This window comes from Micropterus dolomieu, linkage group LG03 (assembly GCF_021292245.1).
Source record: "Micropterus dolomieu isolate WLL.071019.BEF.003 ecotype Adirondacks linkage group LG03, ASM2129224v1, whole genome shotgun sequence".
NCBI classification, from domain to species: Eukaryota; Metazoa; Chordata; class Actinopteri; order Centrarchiformes; family Centrarchidae; genus Micropterus; species Micropterus dolomieu.
Genome location: NC_060152.1, coordinates 34572318 through 34588903, shown reverse-complemented (window position 1 = coordinate 34588903; position 16586 = coordinate 34572318). Strand labels below are relative to the sequence as shown.

At 46.7% G+C, this 16586-nt stretch overlaps 1 protein-coding gene across 1 annotated transcript in view; it reads right to left on the bottom strand.

The window, feature by feature from the left end:
• Positions 1-1623: 1623 nt before the first annotated feature.
• Positions 1624-16586, bottom strand: part of tg (thyroglobulin) — a 25493-nt gene continuing 10530 nt past the window's right edge. The window contains exons 14-39 of the mRNA XM_046045501.1: positions 15291-15455; positions 15101-15205; positions 13699-13808; positions 13430-13535; positions 13155-13340; positions 12848-13018; positions 12659-12745; positions 12199-12270; positions 11875-12012; positions 11621-11797; positions 10364-10478; positions 9889-9968; positions 7886-8032; positions 7731-7796; positions 7156-7290; positions 6645-7038; positions 5909-5996; positions 5442-5595; positions 5174-5373; positions 4117-4290; positions 3893-4030; positions 3627-3814; positions 3406-3510; positions 3185-3325; positions 2917-3098; positions 1624-1816 (exon numbers count right to left, since the gene is read on the bottom strand). Of these exons, the coding sequence (XP_045901457.1) occupies positions 1716-1816; positions 2917-3098; positions 3185-3325; positions 3406-3510; positions 3627-3814; positions 3893-4030; positions 4117-4290; positions 5174-5373; positions 5442-5595; positions 5909-5996; positions 6645-7038; positions 7156-7290; positions 7731-7796; positions 7886-8032; positions 9889-9968; positions 10364-10478; positions 11621-11797; positions 11875-12012; positions 12199-12270; positions 12659-12745; positions 12848-13018; positions 13155-13340; positions 13430-13535; positions 13699-13808; positions 15101-15205; positions 15291-15455 (3725 nt within the window). The 3' untranslated portion in view covers positions 1624-1715. The remainder of the gene's footprint in view (positions 1817-2916; positions 3099-3184; positions 3326-3405; positions 3511-3626; positions 3815-3892; positions 4031-4116; positions 4291-5173; positions 5374-5441; positions 5596-5908; positions 5997-6644; positions 7039-7155; positions 7291-7730; positions 7797-7885; positions 8033-9888; positions 9969-10363; positions 10479-11620; positions 11798-11874; positions 12013-12198; positions 12271-12658; positions 12746-12847; positions 13019-13154; positions 13341-13429; positions 13536-13698; positions 13809-15100; positions 15206-15290; positions 15456-16586) is intronic.

Sequence of the window (16586 nt, the reverse complement as noted above, 5' to 3'; positions counted from 1 at the left end):
AACTTCCTGTGTCATGGCGAAGCTTGGGACTCCGGCGCCACACCACTACCACGCTGTTAACCGAAAACTCACAAGTTTTACATCATGGCCTCATCAATGTGTTAAGGGTTTTCTGGGACAGTTTTGAAGTTGATGCGTCCAACCTGCTAGGAGTAGTACATTACAGCGTAAAACGTGTTACTTCCTGTTGCCAGCAGGTGGCGCTGTGACTTTGGGTGACTACTGGCATGTGGATGCGTTCAGAGCGGGACTATTGTTACACTTAGTTATAACAACTTCCTGTTTCATGGCAAATCAACAATTTTTGATGACACGCCACGGGCAAAGTGGTCGACTTGTAATAACTGTTTGAATAACTTTTAATCGTCAGTAGGTTTAGAAGGCACAGCGAAAATTTGAAGTTGATCGGACTAAAAGTCTAGGAGGAGGTCGTTAAAGTACAAAGTGCGTAAATCGCCAAAAATTACCATTAAATACAAAATGGCCGACTTCCTGTTTGATTTAGGCAGTGGACCCAAGAGGCTTTTTTGTACGTCTGGACATGATGCATGTGTCAAAGGAATTTCGTACATGTAGGTGAAACTTTGTCCGGGGGCTGCTCTGCAGGGGGCGCTAGCGAGCCATTTTGCCACGCCCAATGCGCGAAACCCATAAAATACGAAATCTTTCGCCGCGTCTGAATTTAGTTTGGTGAGTTTTTGAGTATGTTTTTTTTAGTGTTGTAGTACTCGAGACTGGTCTTAAGACCACTTTTTGATGGTCTGGTCTCGGGATTTTATTTCAAGACCGTAACTTTGGGAATATCAATAAATTGCTTTTGCATTGTCTGATTTGTGAACATCCTAACTTTGATAAACATATTGCTTCAAATGCAACCAATAACCCTAATTAATGACTGTCACCCCTCCCTGCGACGCTTACGTTGATTTCAGCCTTTCTAGTCTTTGACCACTAAAAGCGCTTTCATACATCTACCGCCACAGTCGCCCATATGTATGTGGGTGTTTTAATGGGAATGTGGATCTTTCAGATCAATTTGAGAGCTACCTATGATCTTGTTCCACATTTTATAGAACTGGTCTTGGTCTCGACTACAACACTAATGTTTAGGCCCCCAAAGTTGAGGTTACTTTGCAGAAAAAGAAAAAAAATCCCTTCAGTTTCAATAGGGACCTCGCACGGTTCATGCTCGGGCCCCAACGACACTGCGACTAGAGAGAAACATCGAACACGACATCATTCAGATTTGAATTGGTATTCAGCTATAAACAATCTTAAATAACTGGAATCTTTCTGCTTATGTTGTGTATGCGATCAAACTGTGAAATGTCTCTCCAACTGGGAGAAATCGAGGCGGAGCTCTCTGGATCGCCGGTACCTTTTAAAAAATAAAAATAAAGCCCCCCGACATGTGTTGAGAATTTTGGTACGGCGGCATCATTTCTCGTGACGTCCTTGGTTGTGATTTCTCAATTTGCAGCCTTTTTTCCTGAATGCTTCTCACAAGCCGTCATTTTAATGAAGACGTTTAGTTTATTTGCTTAAGTTTCATTGAGCGCTCAGGGCCACCGTAGTCGGCCCAGACTGCGGTTCATGTTCGGATCACAGAGACAAAACAGCAGAGAGAGTTTAAAATGCTTTTTATTGGTGATTAATTTGACAGCGGCTGTTTAGGATCAAACCATCTGGAGGCGGGAACCTGTGACGTCGACACTTTAGCTGTAGGCGTCTTTCTCAGTCTGTGATTGGCTGGACGGTGCAGCCACTGGGAGCTCAGCGGTCAACGAAGGCTGGACAGGCTCCGCCCCCGACTCACCTGGAGAGAGTCAAACTTTTTTTCAGACTGTGGCCCCAAAATAACTCGCAGACAGGCTTATTGAGTTTAAATATTATGTCAATTTTACATTGAAGGATTATTTCTGTGTTTTCACACATGTTGGAGTTGAAATGACTCTTAGGTACAAAAAGTTTTGAATCTGTGCAGCTGAACTGGTGTATTCCTTCGTCAAAATGGCGTCCACTAGGGGTGTAACGGTACACAAAAATCTCGGTTCAGTACGTACGCCGGTTTTGAAGTAACGGTTCGGTTTGTTTTCAGGTCAGCTTGAAGGCCTGCTCAGATAAAAGTCAGTTTAAATGCTGAAAGGCATTTGCACTCTGCTCGTTATGTTGCAGTGACGTTCTCCTTCGTGTGACACCATTAGTGAGTTAGCAAGTTTGACGTGTTGCCAGAAACAAACCCGATCACTGCTGAGAAATGTCGGCCCGCTGCTTTCGTCTCATCGACTTGTCCGTTGTTGTGTTTCACTGGAAACTGAAGACCTTAACAAATAAGGAGGGTCTTAAAGCTCTGGCTTCTCTGGCTGTGATGCTTAGTTAGCGAGAGGCGGGGCTAAAGCAGCTGTTTGTGTAGCGCTGCAAAGCGGAGAGTTGGTCCGCCACTCAATGTGTCTGTGTGGAAACTCGCAATTTACGCATGTTCCACACACAAAACAAGCCTAATATGACGTTAAAGACTGCGTTCGGTGCACATGTGAAACGGTCCGGTATGAATACATGTACCGTTACACCCCTAGCGTCCACACAAAGTGCCTCTTGTAGGGATCTTTTCCATGACAACAAGAACAAGGAAACTGAGGGCGAGGAGCTTGTGCTGTACGTAGAGGAGCTGCTAGCAAGAATTTATTTTCTAATGTTACTCTGACTCTCACGAGTTTGCAGAGTGAAACTTCAGTTTCCTGTTGAAAACAAAAGGGGGTCACCAGGAGTCCCCCGCACAACTACCCCGAAGGAATACGTTGCTACTGCACGGATTCAAATCTCTTTGTATCTACGAGTCATTTCAACTCCAACATTTATGAAAAGAGGAGTTTAGCAGATGAGACTTTAATGGAGATAATCATGACGTTCTCTCACCGCTCAGACGGGTCAGTCTGGTTCCCAGTTGGTTCCAGAAGGAGCAGGAGCTCCGACTCAGACCCCGCTGGTGTCGAAGGGCGGGGCTTAGCTCCAGGTAGGTGGGCGGAGCCTCAGAGGACAGGACCTGCTGCCAGCGGGGCAGCGCAGACGCCGGCCACGCACGCGACGGGTTCGGGTTCCTGAAGGGGAACAATGACTTGGTTATGAACGACGCCGGCTCATTTGGTGATCTCGTTAAACGTGTAGCTCGGTGTGTTTATCTGACCCGGTCCGGATGAAGCCGGAGACGTAGGTCATCACGGCCAGAGAGAGGCGCCGGTCAGTGGAAGTGAAACGCTGAGAGCTCGTCGGATGATGAGGAGACCCGAAGACAAACTGAACATCCAGAGGAACGAACACGTCCGCCCTGTCCAGATATAAAAACCACAGGAGTTACTCATCAGTGTTGTGCAGGCGTGTGAGTGTTTCCAGGGAAACGCTCAGTACCTGTTGGAAGAGCTGGTGGCGGGTTGGTGGTACAGGAAGACGTTAGCTTTGCCGTTAGCCCAGTGGCCGGCCATCTGCAGGCTGGGACAGATGATGAACAGGTCTCTGCAACACACACAGGTTATTTCTCCCTTTTTATTCTGCTGTTCAGGGTGCGGTCAGCAGGCCTGGGGCTCCTGTTTGACTCTAATGTACAGACATGAACTGGCGGACTGTCCGACCTGGTGGCGTTGTTGAGCGCTCTGGAGAACAGGTTGTATCCAGCAGCTGAGGGACTGTGGTCCAGAGAGTAGAACCAGGCCGCCGCCTCCTTCAGCAGGTCATTTCCTGTGGCTCCACCCAGCGAGCGACTCAGAGCCTCGTAGAACGCCGTTTTACCGTCAGCTCGACCCTGCAGAGCCTCGAAGTCCTGAACGCACACGAGAAAATAAAACTTCTACCCAGTTCCTGGTTCACAGGAGCGTGGCGCTGCAGCGTGACCTCTGACCTTTATCCTGCGAGCTCTGCTGATCAGACCGTCGTGTTCGGACGTTCCCAGCAGCAGGTCGACTCTGCGGAAGGACGACTGCGGGACGGACCGAAGGACCGGAGACCAGGACTGAAACGGGCCGCTGACCGCCAACAGCTGCGACACACAGGACAGGGCAGACATGTTGGGACCTGCACTTTCAGATCTTAACACGTTAACACGTCCCGGTTGTTAAACTGTACCTTGGTCTGAGCGGCGTTGAGCGTGTGCACAGGCGTCGCTCTGAGGCAGGCGGCAGTCTTGTCGTCGTCGGTGGGGTCAGAGGTCACACAGCCGAGCTCTTTGGCCAGATCGACCGCCCGACGCCTGGAGGTGGACGGAGTCTGAAGCAGCGACGGGGAAAACACAGAACCGCCCTGCAGGAAGAACGACGACATGCAGCCGCCGTCAGGAACCTTTATATACTGTAGTAGTAATACAGACTAGCAGATTGCAGCTGTAGTTGTAGTACTGGTTGTAGTTACAGTAGTAGAAAAGATTCTAGTTGTTGGTCGCAGTAGTGGTAATATAGACTAGTAGTAGTTGTAGTAATTAGTAGTACTGGGACTTTGGACTGTGGGATTAGTAGTAGTCATAAAGACCAGTGTTTCCCACAGATGGACAGCGTAACTGTGGCGGGGGGGGCGACTGTCACAGGCCTGAAAATGCATTAAAGTTCTTTGTGGGGTTCATCAACGGTGCTAAATGATCAGTATATATTTTATGAACATTAATATATTATTACACTTAAGAACTGAATTGTATTATTCGGCTAAACAGATGTTGGAGGCTACCTACTGATATTTGCATCCACCTCGAGGTGTATCCAATTCACGGCAGGCAGCAGGCAACACCTGCGCTGCAAAACGTCACTAGACCTCGTGGAAGCACGGCCTGATCATTGTTCTAAGCTCACGCGGTCAACCGGAGGCAGATTGTGTCTGACTTGACGGCGCTGTTTTTATTCCCCTATCCATCAAGTCGGCGAAAGTCAGACGGGTCTCCGACAGCGTTGTGTTGAACAGATTTGTACAGCAGTGTTTCATGATTCAATTCGCAGACGGGTCTGTTGTCTGTGTTTGCGAGAAAGAGAGAGAAAGCGCAGAGCGTCCCGCCCAAGTAAAGCCTACGAGTGGGAAACACTGCAGCAGTATTGGCTACGAGTACTAGAATCTTTTCTGCTGCTAACACGACGTCTTTACTACGTCCACTACTGCAGCTGCGTCAGCATTAACACTGATTGGTGGAGGCGTTTCTCACCATCAGCATCAAACGCTGGAACAGAGGAGGGGAGGAGGAGGAGGAGAGGAGATGAAGGCTGGTGATGTCAGCACCACGTCGCTCCGCCCCCACGGTCACGCTCCTGTTGTCTCCGCCCACCAGAGAGATGTGGGCGTTAACCCAACGAAGCGCGGCCTCCTGGTCCGACAGACCGTAGTCACCATGGAGACCTGACGAACCTACAGCCAGAGATTTAGAGCGAGTACTTATATACATATACAGACACATACATTCACACAGTACGTACCGGTACTCAGGAATCCCAGCGCGGCGGTTCTGTAGCTCGCCGTCACCACGACTATATTACCCACAGCGGCGAGGGTGGAGCCATCCAGCAGTCCTGGGCTCTGATTGGCCGAAGGGTTGAAGAAGAAAACCAGGACTGGGACACGCCCCCTCTGCTTCACACACACACACGTTATAACATAAATTAGTAAAGTACAAAGATTTTAGCATCAAACAAAACTTACCGTGTTCACTGAGAAAGCAAAGTGATGAAACAGACAGACAGAGAAAACCCAGCATGCATCTCTGTGCAGAGCGTTGTGAGTCGACGACCGCGCCTGCGCTTCAGAGCCAGCGAGCAACGGACTTTCAAAATAATGATGATAAAAACTGCGTTAACGTACCCGGCCCTAGAAAATTCACTTTGCTTCCTGCAGGAACACAACATTGAAGGACTCGTTATGCAGAATGACACATTTCAGGACTCACCTGAGCAGCAGGAGTGAAGATGTTCAGGTAGAGACAGTCCTCACCGGAGGCTGCAGATTCTACGTCACCTGGCTGGATACAACTGGGACTGAAGGAGAGACAGACGTGTAGACTTTGACTCCATCATGTAATATCCGGTGGAAGAAGCGCTGCATTCAAAAGGTTACTAATATATAAGTTATTATCAGCAACACGTACTTATATGGCCTAGAATCAGGATGAATTTAACGTTTTACCTTTGATTATTTTGTTCTTGTTTTTTCGCACTCGTAGTTCACTGACGAGGTTTGTTCTGTAAATATTAATTAAATATTTTCTTTTTTGATTCACAAATGTCAAATCAATGCTTAGGGAAATCAAATGGCGGAGCCGACGGTCTGTGGCGAGCACATAACCTAACACATTATTTAGAGGCTCGTCCAGCCCTAACTCACAGTATCACAAATAAAAGTACTCATACTGTGTGTAATATTACTGTATTATTATTCCTGTACTGTGTAAGCAGTATTTAAATGTTGTACACGGTAATTTACTGTGTTGTATTAACTTCGTTACAGGTTTTAAATGTAGCATAGAATCAAAATATCTCGACCCTCTAGCGCCCCCCTCTGGACAAACGCCACCACTGATAGAACTAAGAAGAGCGAGAACCCCGCAGCCTGTAGGGGGCGCTGGCAGAACTGTAGACTACTACACCTGTCAACGCCCACCAGACGGGTGGAAGACGTGTCGTTACCGGGGTTTGGTGGCGTCCCAGGTTCCCGTCCAATTGGCCGGCTGAGCAGCTTCAAAGCGGAGGGATCCTATTGGTGGACGGGCGTACGGGACTCCCAGGAACTGGACGACCTTCTTCCTATCTGAGCCAACGGCTGTTTCAATGGCGGCGCCCTGCAAAGTCCCGTGACCCGGGATGGAGAAGGACGTAACCAACGCCGACCGCTCGCCTGTCCTCAGGTACACCCGGGTGGCGGGCTCTCTGATGACCAGCCTGCAGGAGTAGGAGGCGGGGCTGGACGAGCTGGGGGCGGAGCTTAACCCGCAGGCCGTGGTGTCGGGGTAGAGGACACAGCGAGTGGCGGACTCCACTTCGCTGAGTGACACGGCGACACAAGACTCCGCCTCCTGACAGGCTGAAACAGGAAGGAAGCAGAGGAGGGTCGGGGGGGGGGGGGGGGGACACCACTTCAAGTTTGATCTAGATAAGAAACCTTGAATGATGACGTTATGGTTACGATAGCGGTGGTTACCATGGAGACACCAGTCCCTTGTCTCGTCGCGGTCGGCGGCGATGTCACGGCTCACGTGGACGACATCATACGTGGAGACTGACTGGTCGACGAGGACTGATGACTCGGAGAGGAGACGCCACTGACCCAGAGACACTGAGACCAGTATTAGGAGTAATTTTAGTAGTAGTAGTATTAGTAGTATTATTATTATTAGTAGTAGTAGCAGAAACCATGATCAGGAACAGTAGTAATATTACTAATAGGCGTAGAAGTAGAAACTGTAGTATTAGTAGTTAGGCATCAGTATTTTCTGCAGTACTAGTAGTTGAAGTCATAGCAGTAGTTTTTAGTAGTTGTGGTATTATTAGGCTGATAGTTGTAGTAGAAGCAGTACTTGTAGTAGCTGTATTAGTACTCGTAGAAGTAGCAGTAAAAGTAGGAGAGAGTATCATGAGTAGAACTGTTAGTAGTAGTGGGTGCAGTAATGATAACGGTAGCGTAAAGGGTAGCAGTCATAGTAGTTCCAGCGGTTACTGTAGTAGTATTAGCAGTATTAGTAGTAATGAGAGTAGTATTGCAGTTTTCAGGCTCACCGTTGATGCTGGTTGGCGGCAGGTTGAACGGAGGACAGAGAGCAGGAGAGGAGCTCCACTGATTCACTGAACACAAACACGCCACGTTACTCGCTGGGGGGCGTGTACAGTGTGTATTTGTATGTGCGGTGTGTATCTTTGTGTGTATTCAGTACCTGGTTTCTGGTACCAGCCGAAGGGGTCCGGCGCAGTCTTCACTGCAGACGGTCTGCAGTCCTGAGTCCTCCAGGTCGTCGAGTCGTCCTCACCGCAGGTCTGAACCCCGAGACTGATCAGAGACAGACACACCACGTCTGACCCGCCTGCAGCGCACACGCACACGCACGCACACGTTAATACTTCATGTCATAACCACGAGTCTTCAATGTCAACATATTAATAATTTAAACCAAATCTCATTAAATAAGACGGATATTTAACATGAGTCGTTCCTGTTGGGGGGGGTGATGGTCCCTGAGTAAGACACTTAACCCCTCGCTGCTCCAGAGGCTGCGACCTCTGACACGTACAGCAGCTGTAAGTCGCTCTGGATAAAAGCGTCAGCTAAATGAATAAATGTGAATGTTGTTATTTTACAACTTGTTTAGTTATGAAAAGTAAACAACAACAAGTATAAATTGATTTAACCTAAGCAAACTCAGAGTTAACAAACTGCTACACTGGAGATAAACGGTGCTACGACGGTGGATCAGATGTCGGTTAGCTGAGTCCGTGTTAACATATTTGGAGTTGGTGCGCGTTCTCATGAGAGGCCGTGTAGACTGAGGTTTTCTCAACGGCGCATGCTCCGTATTTCTCCAGTTGAAGCACGTTGATAGTTTCAGGATATGAGACTAAATCTAACACGGTGGCGGCCGACAGAGCCAGGGAGGCTTGTTGGCTTCGCATGGAGTAAATCTGTAGCCTAATTATCTCCCCAGTGTTCTTATTGTAGTTCAAATCTCTATTTCATGTGTAATATGATTTAAAGGTACGACTGCACATGGAATAGAAAAAAGGAGCCAGCGGAGAGGGGGAATAATCCGAGACAGAATTTAATTTAAAGATTAATCTACAAGTAAAGAACTTGAATATTCTCTGACATTATAGTCACATTTATGAGAGAAACTTCACTCTGCAAGGCTGCAACATCACACGCACACACTGCTGCCGTGTAGTGTGCACTGCACTGGAAAGTTATATTAAACTATGCAGTCCGATTTAGCAGCTCGTGAGTTTAGCCCACAGTCGCTATCCTGCACCTCAGAGACTTCGCCGTTGATCGGGTGGACTCAGAAGAAAACAGCAGTGATTTTTGTGACATTAATTTCAGGGAACTTCCAATTTTTCTTCTTGCAAATTTCACACTTTCATCTAGGATTTTTTTTTTCCTCAGTTATTAATCCTGGCTCCCTATTTTTTGGACACGTAAAATAGTCAATCTAAATATGTGAAAACACTGAGGAGAATTAATTATAACCTACAGACGGGCTCCATCTAAGAAACTGTCCCATTAATTAATTAAGATTCGTCTCTAAAATCCCAGCTCGGCAGCTCGTTAGATCGGTTCGATTCTCCACAATTCAATTGTCCAGTTCATTTAATGGAAACAACGAGCCTCAGAGTCTGATTCATTTAGATTTACCGCTGTAACCTGCCTGGTACAAGAGAAACGTGCCGCCTCACGTTACCTTTGAAGCGCTCTTTCAGTCCGAATGTGTCCGTTCCTGATTATTTATCTTCCTTCAGTCTGTGAGGCTCCACCCATCAAAACAATCAAAACAGCTTTTCATAAAAACCAAGTTGTGAATCCTGTTGTGTGAAGTCCGTCGCTCTCTGTCTGCTAACTTCTCTCATCCTGCAGCCTGTTGTTGTTTTCACTACGCCTTCAAAATAAAAGCTCATAAGTCATCTGGCGGAGCTCGATCGAAATGAATGACGTGTATTTAATTTGATTATCGGATCAAGTAATATTCTGTTTCACAGCAGCCTATTTCAGTTTTGTGCGAAATGAATTAAAGGCCTGTCCCAAATACAGGCCGGGACAATTCAGGGATTTTAGCAAATAAGAGCGCGGGCTGTGAATAATTAGTATTTCTGTGTTACTGGGCTGTAAATATGTTCTATGGTTTAATGCAGTTCGTTTTATTTCCAGCTCAGGAAAGGTTACCATGGTTACCTGGTGACTTGGTGTCTCGGATGAAGCCGATACCGCGGCAACAAGGATCCTCATCACAGCGCCGCTCGCACTCCGTGAACCTGAACACACACACACACACACACACACACACACACACACACACACACACACACACACACACACAGGGGTCACATGATGCTGTGGGAAGGAAATCACGTATCTCCAAAATGTCAACAAACGAAGATAACTTGTATGTCTCCGCTCCGTTTCTGTAAACTCTTAATAACTCAAATGTTTCTCAGACTTCTGTTTTCTGAGATGTAATAATTTTATAACAGCTCAGGCGGTGCAGCGGTTCGTCCACGTATCACAGGGTTGGTGGTTCGAGTCCCGCCTCCTCCCGTCCACGTCACAGATCGGCAGCTCGCTTCAGTGGGCGTGAGCGAGAGGCCAGCTGTTACAGCTCAACCTAAACAAACCTGCAGATACGTAGTTATGTTAAGTTGTGCGTTACCCTTCAGACAGCGGCGCGTTTCCTCTCAGACCCACTCGGCTGCGAACAGAATAAGAAACCATCTTCTGGAAGGAAACTCTCTCGTAGAAACTTTTCACCGGTCCGGACAGATCCACTGAAAGCACACGGAGCGAAGGGTTAACCGGTGAACCGTCGCTGGAGACCGTTAATCTGTTCGCAGCGTCTGCGTGTGCACTGCAACGTTAACGAAAGCTGACGAAATAATGAAAACATGACAGTATAATTTCAGTTTTGTAAACTGAAATAATAATAAAAACGAGGTTTTACAAAAAAAAAAAAAAAGTGAAACTGTGTCGTGTTTCACAAAACAAACTAAAAGTATAGAGCGTCTAGTTTTCGTCTTTGTCAGTTTATTTCACAGGGCCTACAGAAGCCCACAGTGTTTTGGGTGGATGTGAAATCTATCTTCCAGTTTCTTAGCCGTGCCAGTTTTCAGGCCACGCCCCTCACCTGGCATCATGACGGCGAAAGTCAGGAGAAAAGTCTCACGTTATTTATTATCACCAAGTATCGGATCTTTATTTCTCTCGAGTTTAAAGGCTGATTTCTGCTCCTGAGTGAAAGTTGAAGAAACCTGATGGTTAATTGTGGTTTAAACTTTTCTTTATGGTCAGAACGAACACAAATCTGAGGCAGAACATCAAAACTATCAGGATAAAATCTTTGTCAACAAATACGCACGAGTAAAAGAAGTAAAAGTTTTCCTCAACAAAAGTAATTTCTTAATAAAGAAAATAAGTCTTAATTTGTTTATGACTCAAGTGAATAAAATCACATTTCTGAATATTTATTGAACATTTGTTAAATTGTTATTGACAATAATTATATTGCGATAATTCCTGTTACATTGTCGAACATTTCAGATTCAGCCTCAGCAACGCTGAGCAGAGAGAGGAACTGTGGAAAACATGCAAAGCGAAGGAGGCCACATCACGCTGCAACACGACAAGAGAAAAGAGACAACGAAGGTCAGCGTGCACGCCAAACAAACCAAAACACAATAACGTGTGTACGAGTTTTTGTATTCCGTCTCGTGCTCGTTAAACTTTGTAAACTCAGTATTTTGTGCATTTTCCTTGATAATGAAGCGAGTAATAGTCGTGATGTCATTCGGGGTCAATAATCGCAATACCCAGAGTCGTCTGAGCTTCGTCAGGTGACCTGGCCTCATCTTCCTCTCTCTCCCTCTGCGCTCCTAAAAGCTGACTCCCTCGCCACAGAGTCGAGTTCGTTCACCTGTCTTGCTGTAGGTGTTGTTGGGCGTTCTGTCCAGCAGGGGGCGACAGGGTCGTCTCAGAGGTTTGTCGTACGCTCCACACACCCTGCTGTCCGGATACAACGAGCAGCTGAAGAAACCTGCTGAGTCGGCGTCCCTGAGGTCGGCGAGCGAACACTGCCGCTCGACGTCACAGCCTGGAACACAAACGTTCAACTCTGTGAGAAAAAACACACGAGGACACCCGATCTCTGCTGGTTGTTATGTGACGTACGTGAGAGACACCAGAGCAGTGCCTGCTGGGAGTCGTAGTTCTTCTTGTTGAGCCAGAAAGAGAGCGTGGGGAGTTTTCTCTGAGGATCCACGAGGACGTCGTCCTCTGACAGAGACTCAAACTTCCGCTGCACCGACGCTGAACACAGAAAACACACAAAATCACAGAAATTCTGCTCCGACACATTTATCTGACAGCTAGTATAAATCCTGACTGCAGCTATTCTCATCCAACAAATCTTCCATTTTAAATCCTGGTTATTCTGAAAAGAAAATATCTGCAGTTAAAAAGAGACAAACACGCAGAGACATGGAGGAAACTAACCGTCCAGAGGAGCGCTGAGATCTGCTGCTGCACAGGAAGAGGAACCAGAAGCACCGGCTGCTGACTCTGCATCTGACAAACAACAACAACAACAACATGAGAAACAGCACAGAATAATAATCTGATGACAGGATATTTAGCAGCATTCAGATTGTATAGAAGTCTGTGAGAAAATGTTTCTACTTGTCAGCTGATTTATTCCCTCAGTAAACACTTTCCTGATGAGTTTCTGGTCTCAGTCTCTAGTTTCAAGTCTTCTTCAACACAGCATGATGTTCATTTAGTAAATTATGGTCCCATTTAGAGGAACAGAGACCAGGAAGCAGGGGAGGCTTTAGGGCGGGGCTACAAGCTGATTGACAGGTCGCTACCATGGTGGAGACCTGTATCACTTCTTTTCTAGCGTCTGCAGTTATCACCCTGAGCCGTTAGCATCACTATAAATAACGTCTGAAGGTACCGGTGTTCAGATAGACGGCCTGGAAGCTGACGATGGAGGCCTGGTAGTCCTTCTTGTCCTTACTGTCAGCCGGCAGAGCAGAATCCGCTGGACAAACAAACAGGAAACAGAACAAACAGGAAACAGGCGGCTGTCAGCGTCTCGGTGAGTTCAGGCGCTCAGACTTAATTGAGTTGTAACATTTCTCACTGATGGTGAACTTTTGTCCTCCGAAGTCGAACACGAAGCTCCTCTGCTGTTCGTTGTAGGTCAGCCCCGCCCCACAGGTACGATTGGCTGTTCCCTGTCCAATCACATCCCAGTCCTGGTCCCCGCACAGCAAGACGGACGGAGCTCTCAGCCAACCACAGAGCAGAGAACCTGAGGAGGGGGCGGGGCAGAGGAGGTTTGATTCATTCATTCACGCAGTTATTCCTTTAAGTGCTCGTTAACACAACTCATTCATTAAATCACTCGTTCATTCGCTCAGGTGACGCGTGTCTCCGTGGTAACGCACCTCCGTTCAGGCTGTTCCGGTTGAGGATGAAGCCGTCGCAGCAGGCGTCACGGCTGCAGCCGTCCTGACAGAAACGGTGAGCGTCAGAGAGAGACGTCCGCCCGGAGGAGAACACCTGAGTCCTGAACACACCTGAGACCGCCTTCGTCATCCTCGTCCTCACAAAGGAAGAGAAAGACTCCGCCCCTGAAACACACACACACACCTTTCTGCGTGACTGAACGGCAGCGCAACTGTTTGACTGCGTGTTTGTTATTTTGTTTGTGTCAGCCAACCTTTCTTCCTGATGACCAGCAGGTCTGAAGCTCCGCCCCTCACTCTCAGAGAGCAGCTCAGCCAATCAAACAGCTCGGCCTGAGGATTACCCAGAAACCCACTGGTCTGAAAAAATAAAAAAACCAAGACCTCAAACACGGAGTCGCTGTGGAGACGCATCACTCATGACACACGATATTGAGTTTCTGTTTTTGTTTGCAACGCAGGTAACGTCTTGTGAGAGTTTCATGTAACTTTACCAAACGTGTGTGTGTGCGTGTGTGTTTACCTGCGTGGAGGTGTTGCAGTGTGTGTTCAGGGTGTGCGTGCTGTACAGTTCACACCGAGTCTGCCTGTTGAACAGCGCCACGTGGTGGCAGGACGGCTCTGCTGCACACGCTGAGACACAAACGCACAACAACACCGTCAACAGAGCGCACACTCCGACCTCCGACCTCAGGTCTCATTTACATGTTCACACCACTTTTTCACTTTTTCTTAAAAATGTTCACTAACAAACGTAAATGCTATGAAAAAGTTATTCTTTTGGCACAATAAGAAAACATGCGACGCAATGTAAATATAGAAACATCTGGTTACTGCATTATATTCTGAATGGTCACCTGCACTTATAACTTATAAATAAAGACATTTCCACCATAAATTGGTGCAGAAAATGTCTCCAGAATGCAGGAAATTAAGTGTTTCATGCTCAAAATCTTCTGGGGGAGGAGCCCCGGACCCCCCGGGAGTATATTTTAATCAATGAGTATGTCTTTCAGTGGTAAAAATATCTTCTAGTCCCAATATTCAACACAAAGTGACGCCCTTGCCTCTGACCTCTACAGGACCGTGCTGCCGTTTGTCCAGGTTCAGCTGACTGATGCTTATTCACATGAACGCCACGTCGCTGCAGATTATTTTCAAATAATCCATCAGTTTCTAGATTCACCTCCCTCCTTCAGAGAAAATCCCTCATTTACCTTTATTTTACCAGGAAGTCTCATTGAGATCAAAAATCTCTTTTAAAAGAGAGACCTGGCCGAGGATGCAGCTATACATAAACACAACATATTAAAATGCTTCGTACAATCATGACAAAATTCACAAAAACACATCTATTCAAACACACTGGCCTCTCAAGAAAAACAATCACGTCTCCTTCACCACATTCTTTATGCTGCTCTTAAATTTATCTATACACGTTTCTAGTTTAAGATGTTGTTGTAAATGGGTGCATAGTATGAAAATGCAGTTTTCCCCAGATCTGTCAAAACCCTGGGTTCATTAAAAAGCAAACACTTGGAGGAGCGTAGCTGGTAAACTAGCAGAATTGAGACAGGGTACGGAGGTAAGCTGGAAGTTTACCCAGCATGGCTTTATATATAAACATATACCAGTGCTGTTTTCTGCGGGTGGTCAGAGATGTCCAACAGATCTGATCTCTGTCAGAGTGAGTCAGTGATCAGGAGGTAAAGCAGCTGACAGACTGGGTTAAAACATTTTAAAAACACAGTTTTGCTCCTTTAAGGCTGCGAAAACATGACAGTAGCAGTTTGCATGAACATTAAGTTTTACTTTTACATTTTGATCCTTTATATATTTTTCTCTCCGTGTCTGTGACAGCGATCAATAAATTAAACACTCTGGTGTCTGAAGCTGCAGGACTGCTGTTTGTGTGCGAGCGTTACCTTGGACGCAGGTTGTGAGGTCAGAGGTCATCGTTTGCAGGACTTCAGTGTCTTCGGCTCCGACGATCAGATCTGATCCAGGAACAGCCAGAAACCTGCTGAGAACTGCAACACACACGTTATAAAGTGCTGAACACAAATAAACCAATAGAGAGAAAAGCTGCTCTCTGATTGGCTGCTGAGCCTTCACCTGCACACTCCTCATCAGTCAGAGGCTTTTCACTGGTGGTCCACTCAAGCTCCGCCCCCTCGCTGTTGAAACACCTCCACCTGCCGGACGGGAGGTCGGGCTGCGCTGACAGGAAGTCACCTCGCTCTGAACACCTCAAGCCCCGCCTCTGACACTCTGTCACACCTGACAGACACGCAGACAGGTAAATAACATGTGACACCTGGAGCTCCGCGGTAAACCAGGAAAATCTGTGATGTGACGACGATAAAAAAACACGCGGTGAAGCGAAGATGTTTTTATTCACTACAGGAGCAGAAAGGAACATTTGAAATACAACCAGACGTTACAGAAAATGTAACAGGTTGTCGTATTTAAAAGTAACTTTATCAAAGTAATGTAACTTATTACAATTAATTACTTTTCTAAATGTCTTTTCAGCTGTTAACCATTTTCAGCAGTCCTCGAGCCCGAATACTGCCCGACTCCTCTTAAATATAAACTACTGCACCTGCAAAACATGAAGCTAAAACACGCCTTCAGCACGCGTTGGAAACACACAGACGGTCGGTCCTCCTACTTATTTAATCAAGCTGCTCACCTCAGGTTGGACACGGACGTTTTAAACGCTGACTGCATTTTAACGTCAGGCAAACACACTTTGTTTTGTTTAATATGGCTGGGAATCTCTGGGAACCTCACGATTCTGATTCAGAGGGCTGCGATGCGATTATAAAACGATTATTGATGCATCTTCATAATTTCTTTCTATACAGGATCTCTGGATAATTAAAAAGCAATTTGTGCATTAAAATCCAAAAGAAACAGCTCCTAATTAACTTAAACAAACTACTTTGCATTTCTAATTTACTTCATTAACCTCAGCTCCACGGTCCCTCATTTAGTGCTGTAGTCAAGACCGAACAAACCGAGACCAAGTAAGACCAAGACCAGAGTTTATCAAGACCGAGACAAGACCGAGACTTTTAGGGGCTGAGACCGAGTCGAGACCAAGACCAGAGTTTATCAAGACCGAGACAAGACCGAGACTTTTAGCGGCTGAGACCGAGTCGAGACCAAGACCAGAGTTTATCAAGACCGAGACTTTTAGGGGCTGAGACCGAGTCGAGACCAAGACCAGAGTTTATCAAGACCGAGACTTTTAGGGGCTGAGACCGAGTCGAGACCAAGACCAGAGTTTATCAAGACCGAGACTTTTAGGGGCTGAGACCGAGTCGAGACCAAGACCAGAGTTTATCAAGACCGAGACAAGACCGAGACTTTTAGGGGCTGAGACCGAGTCGAGACCAAGACCAG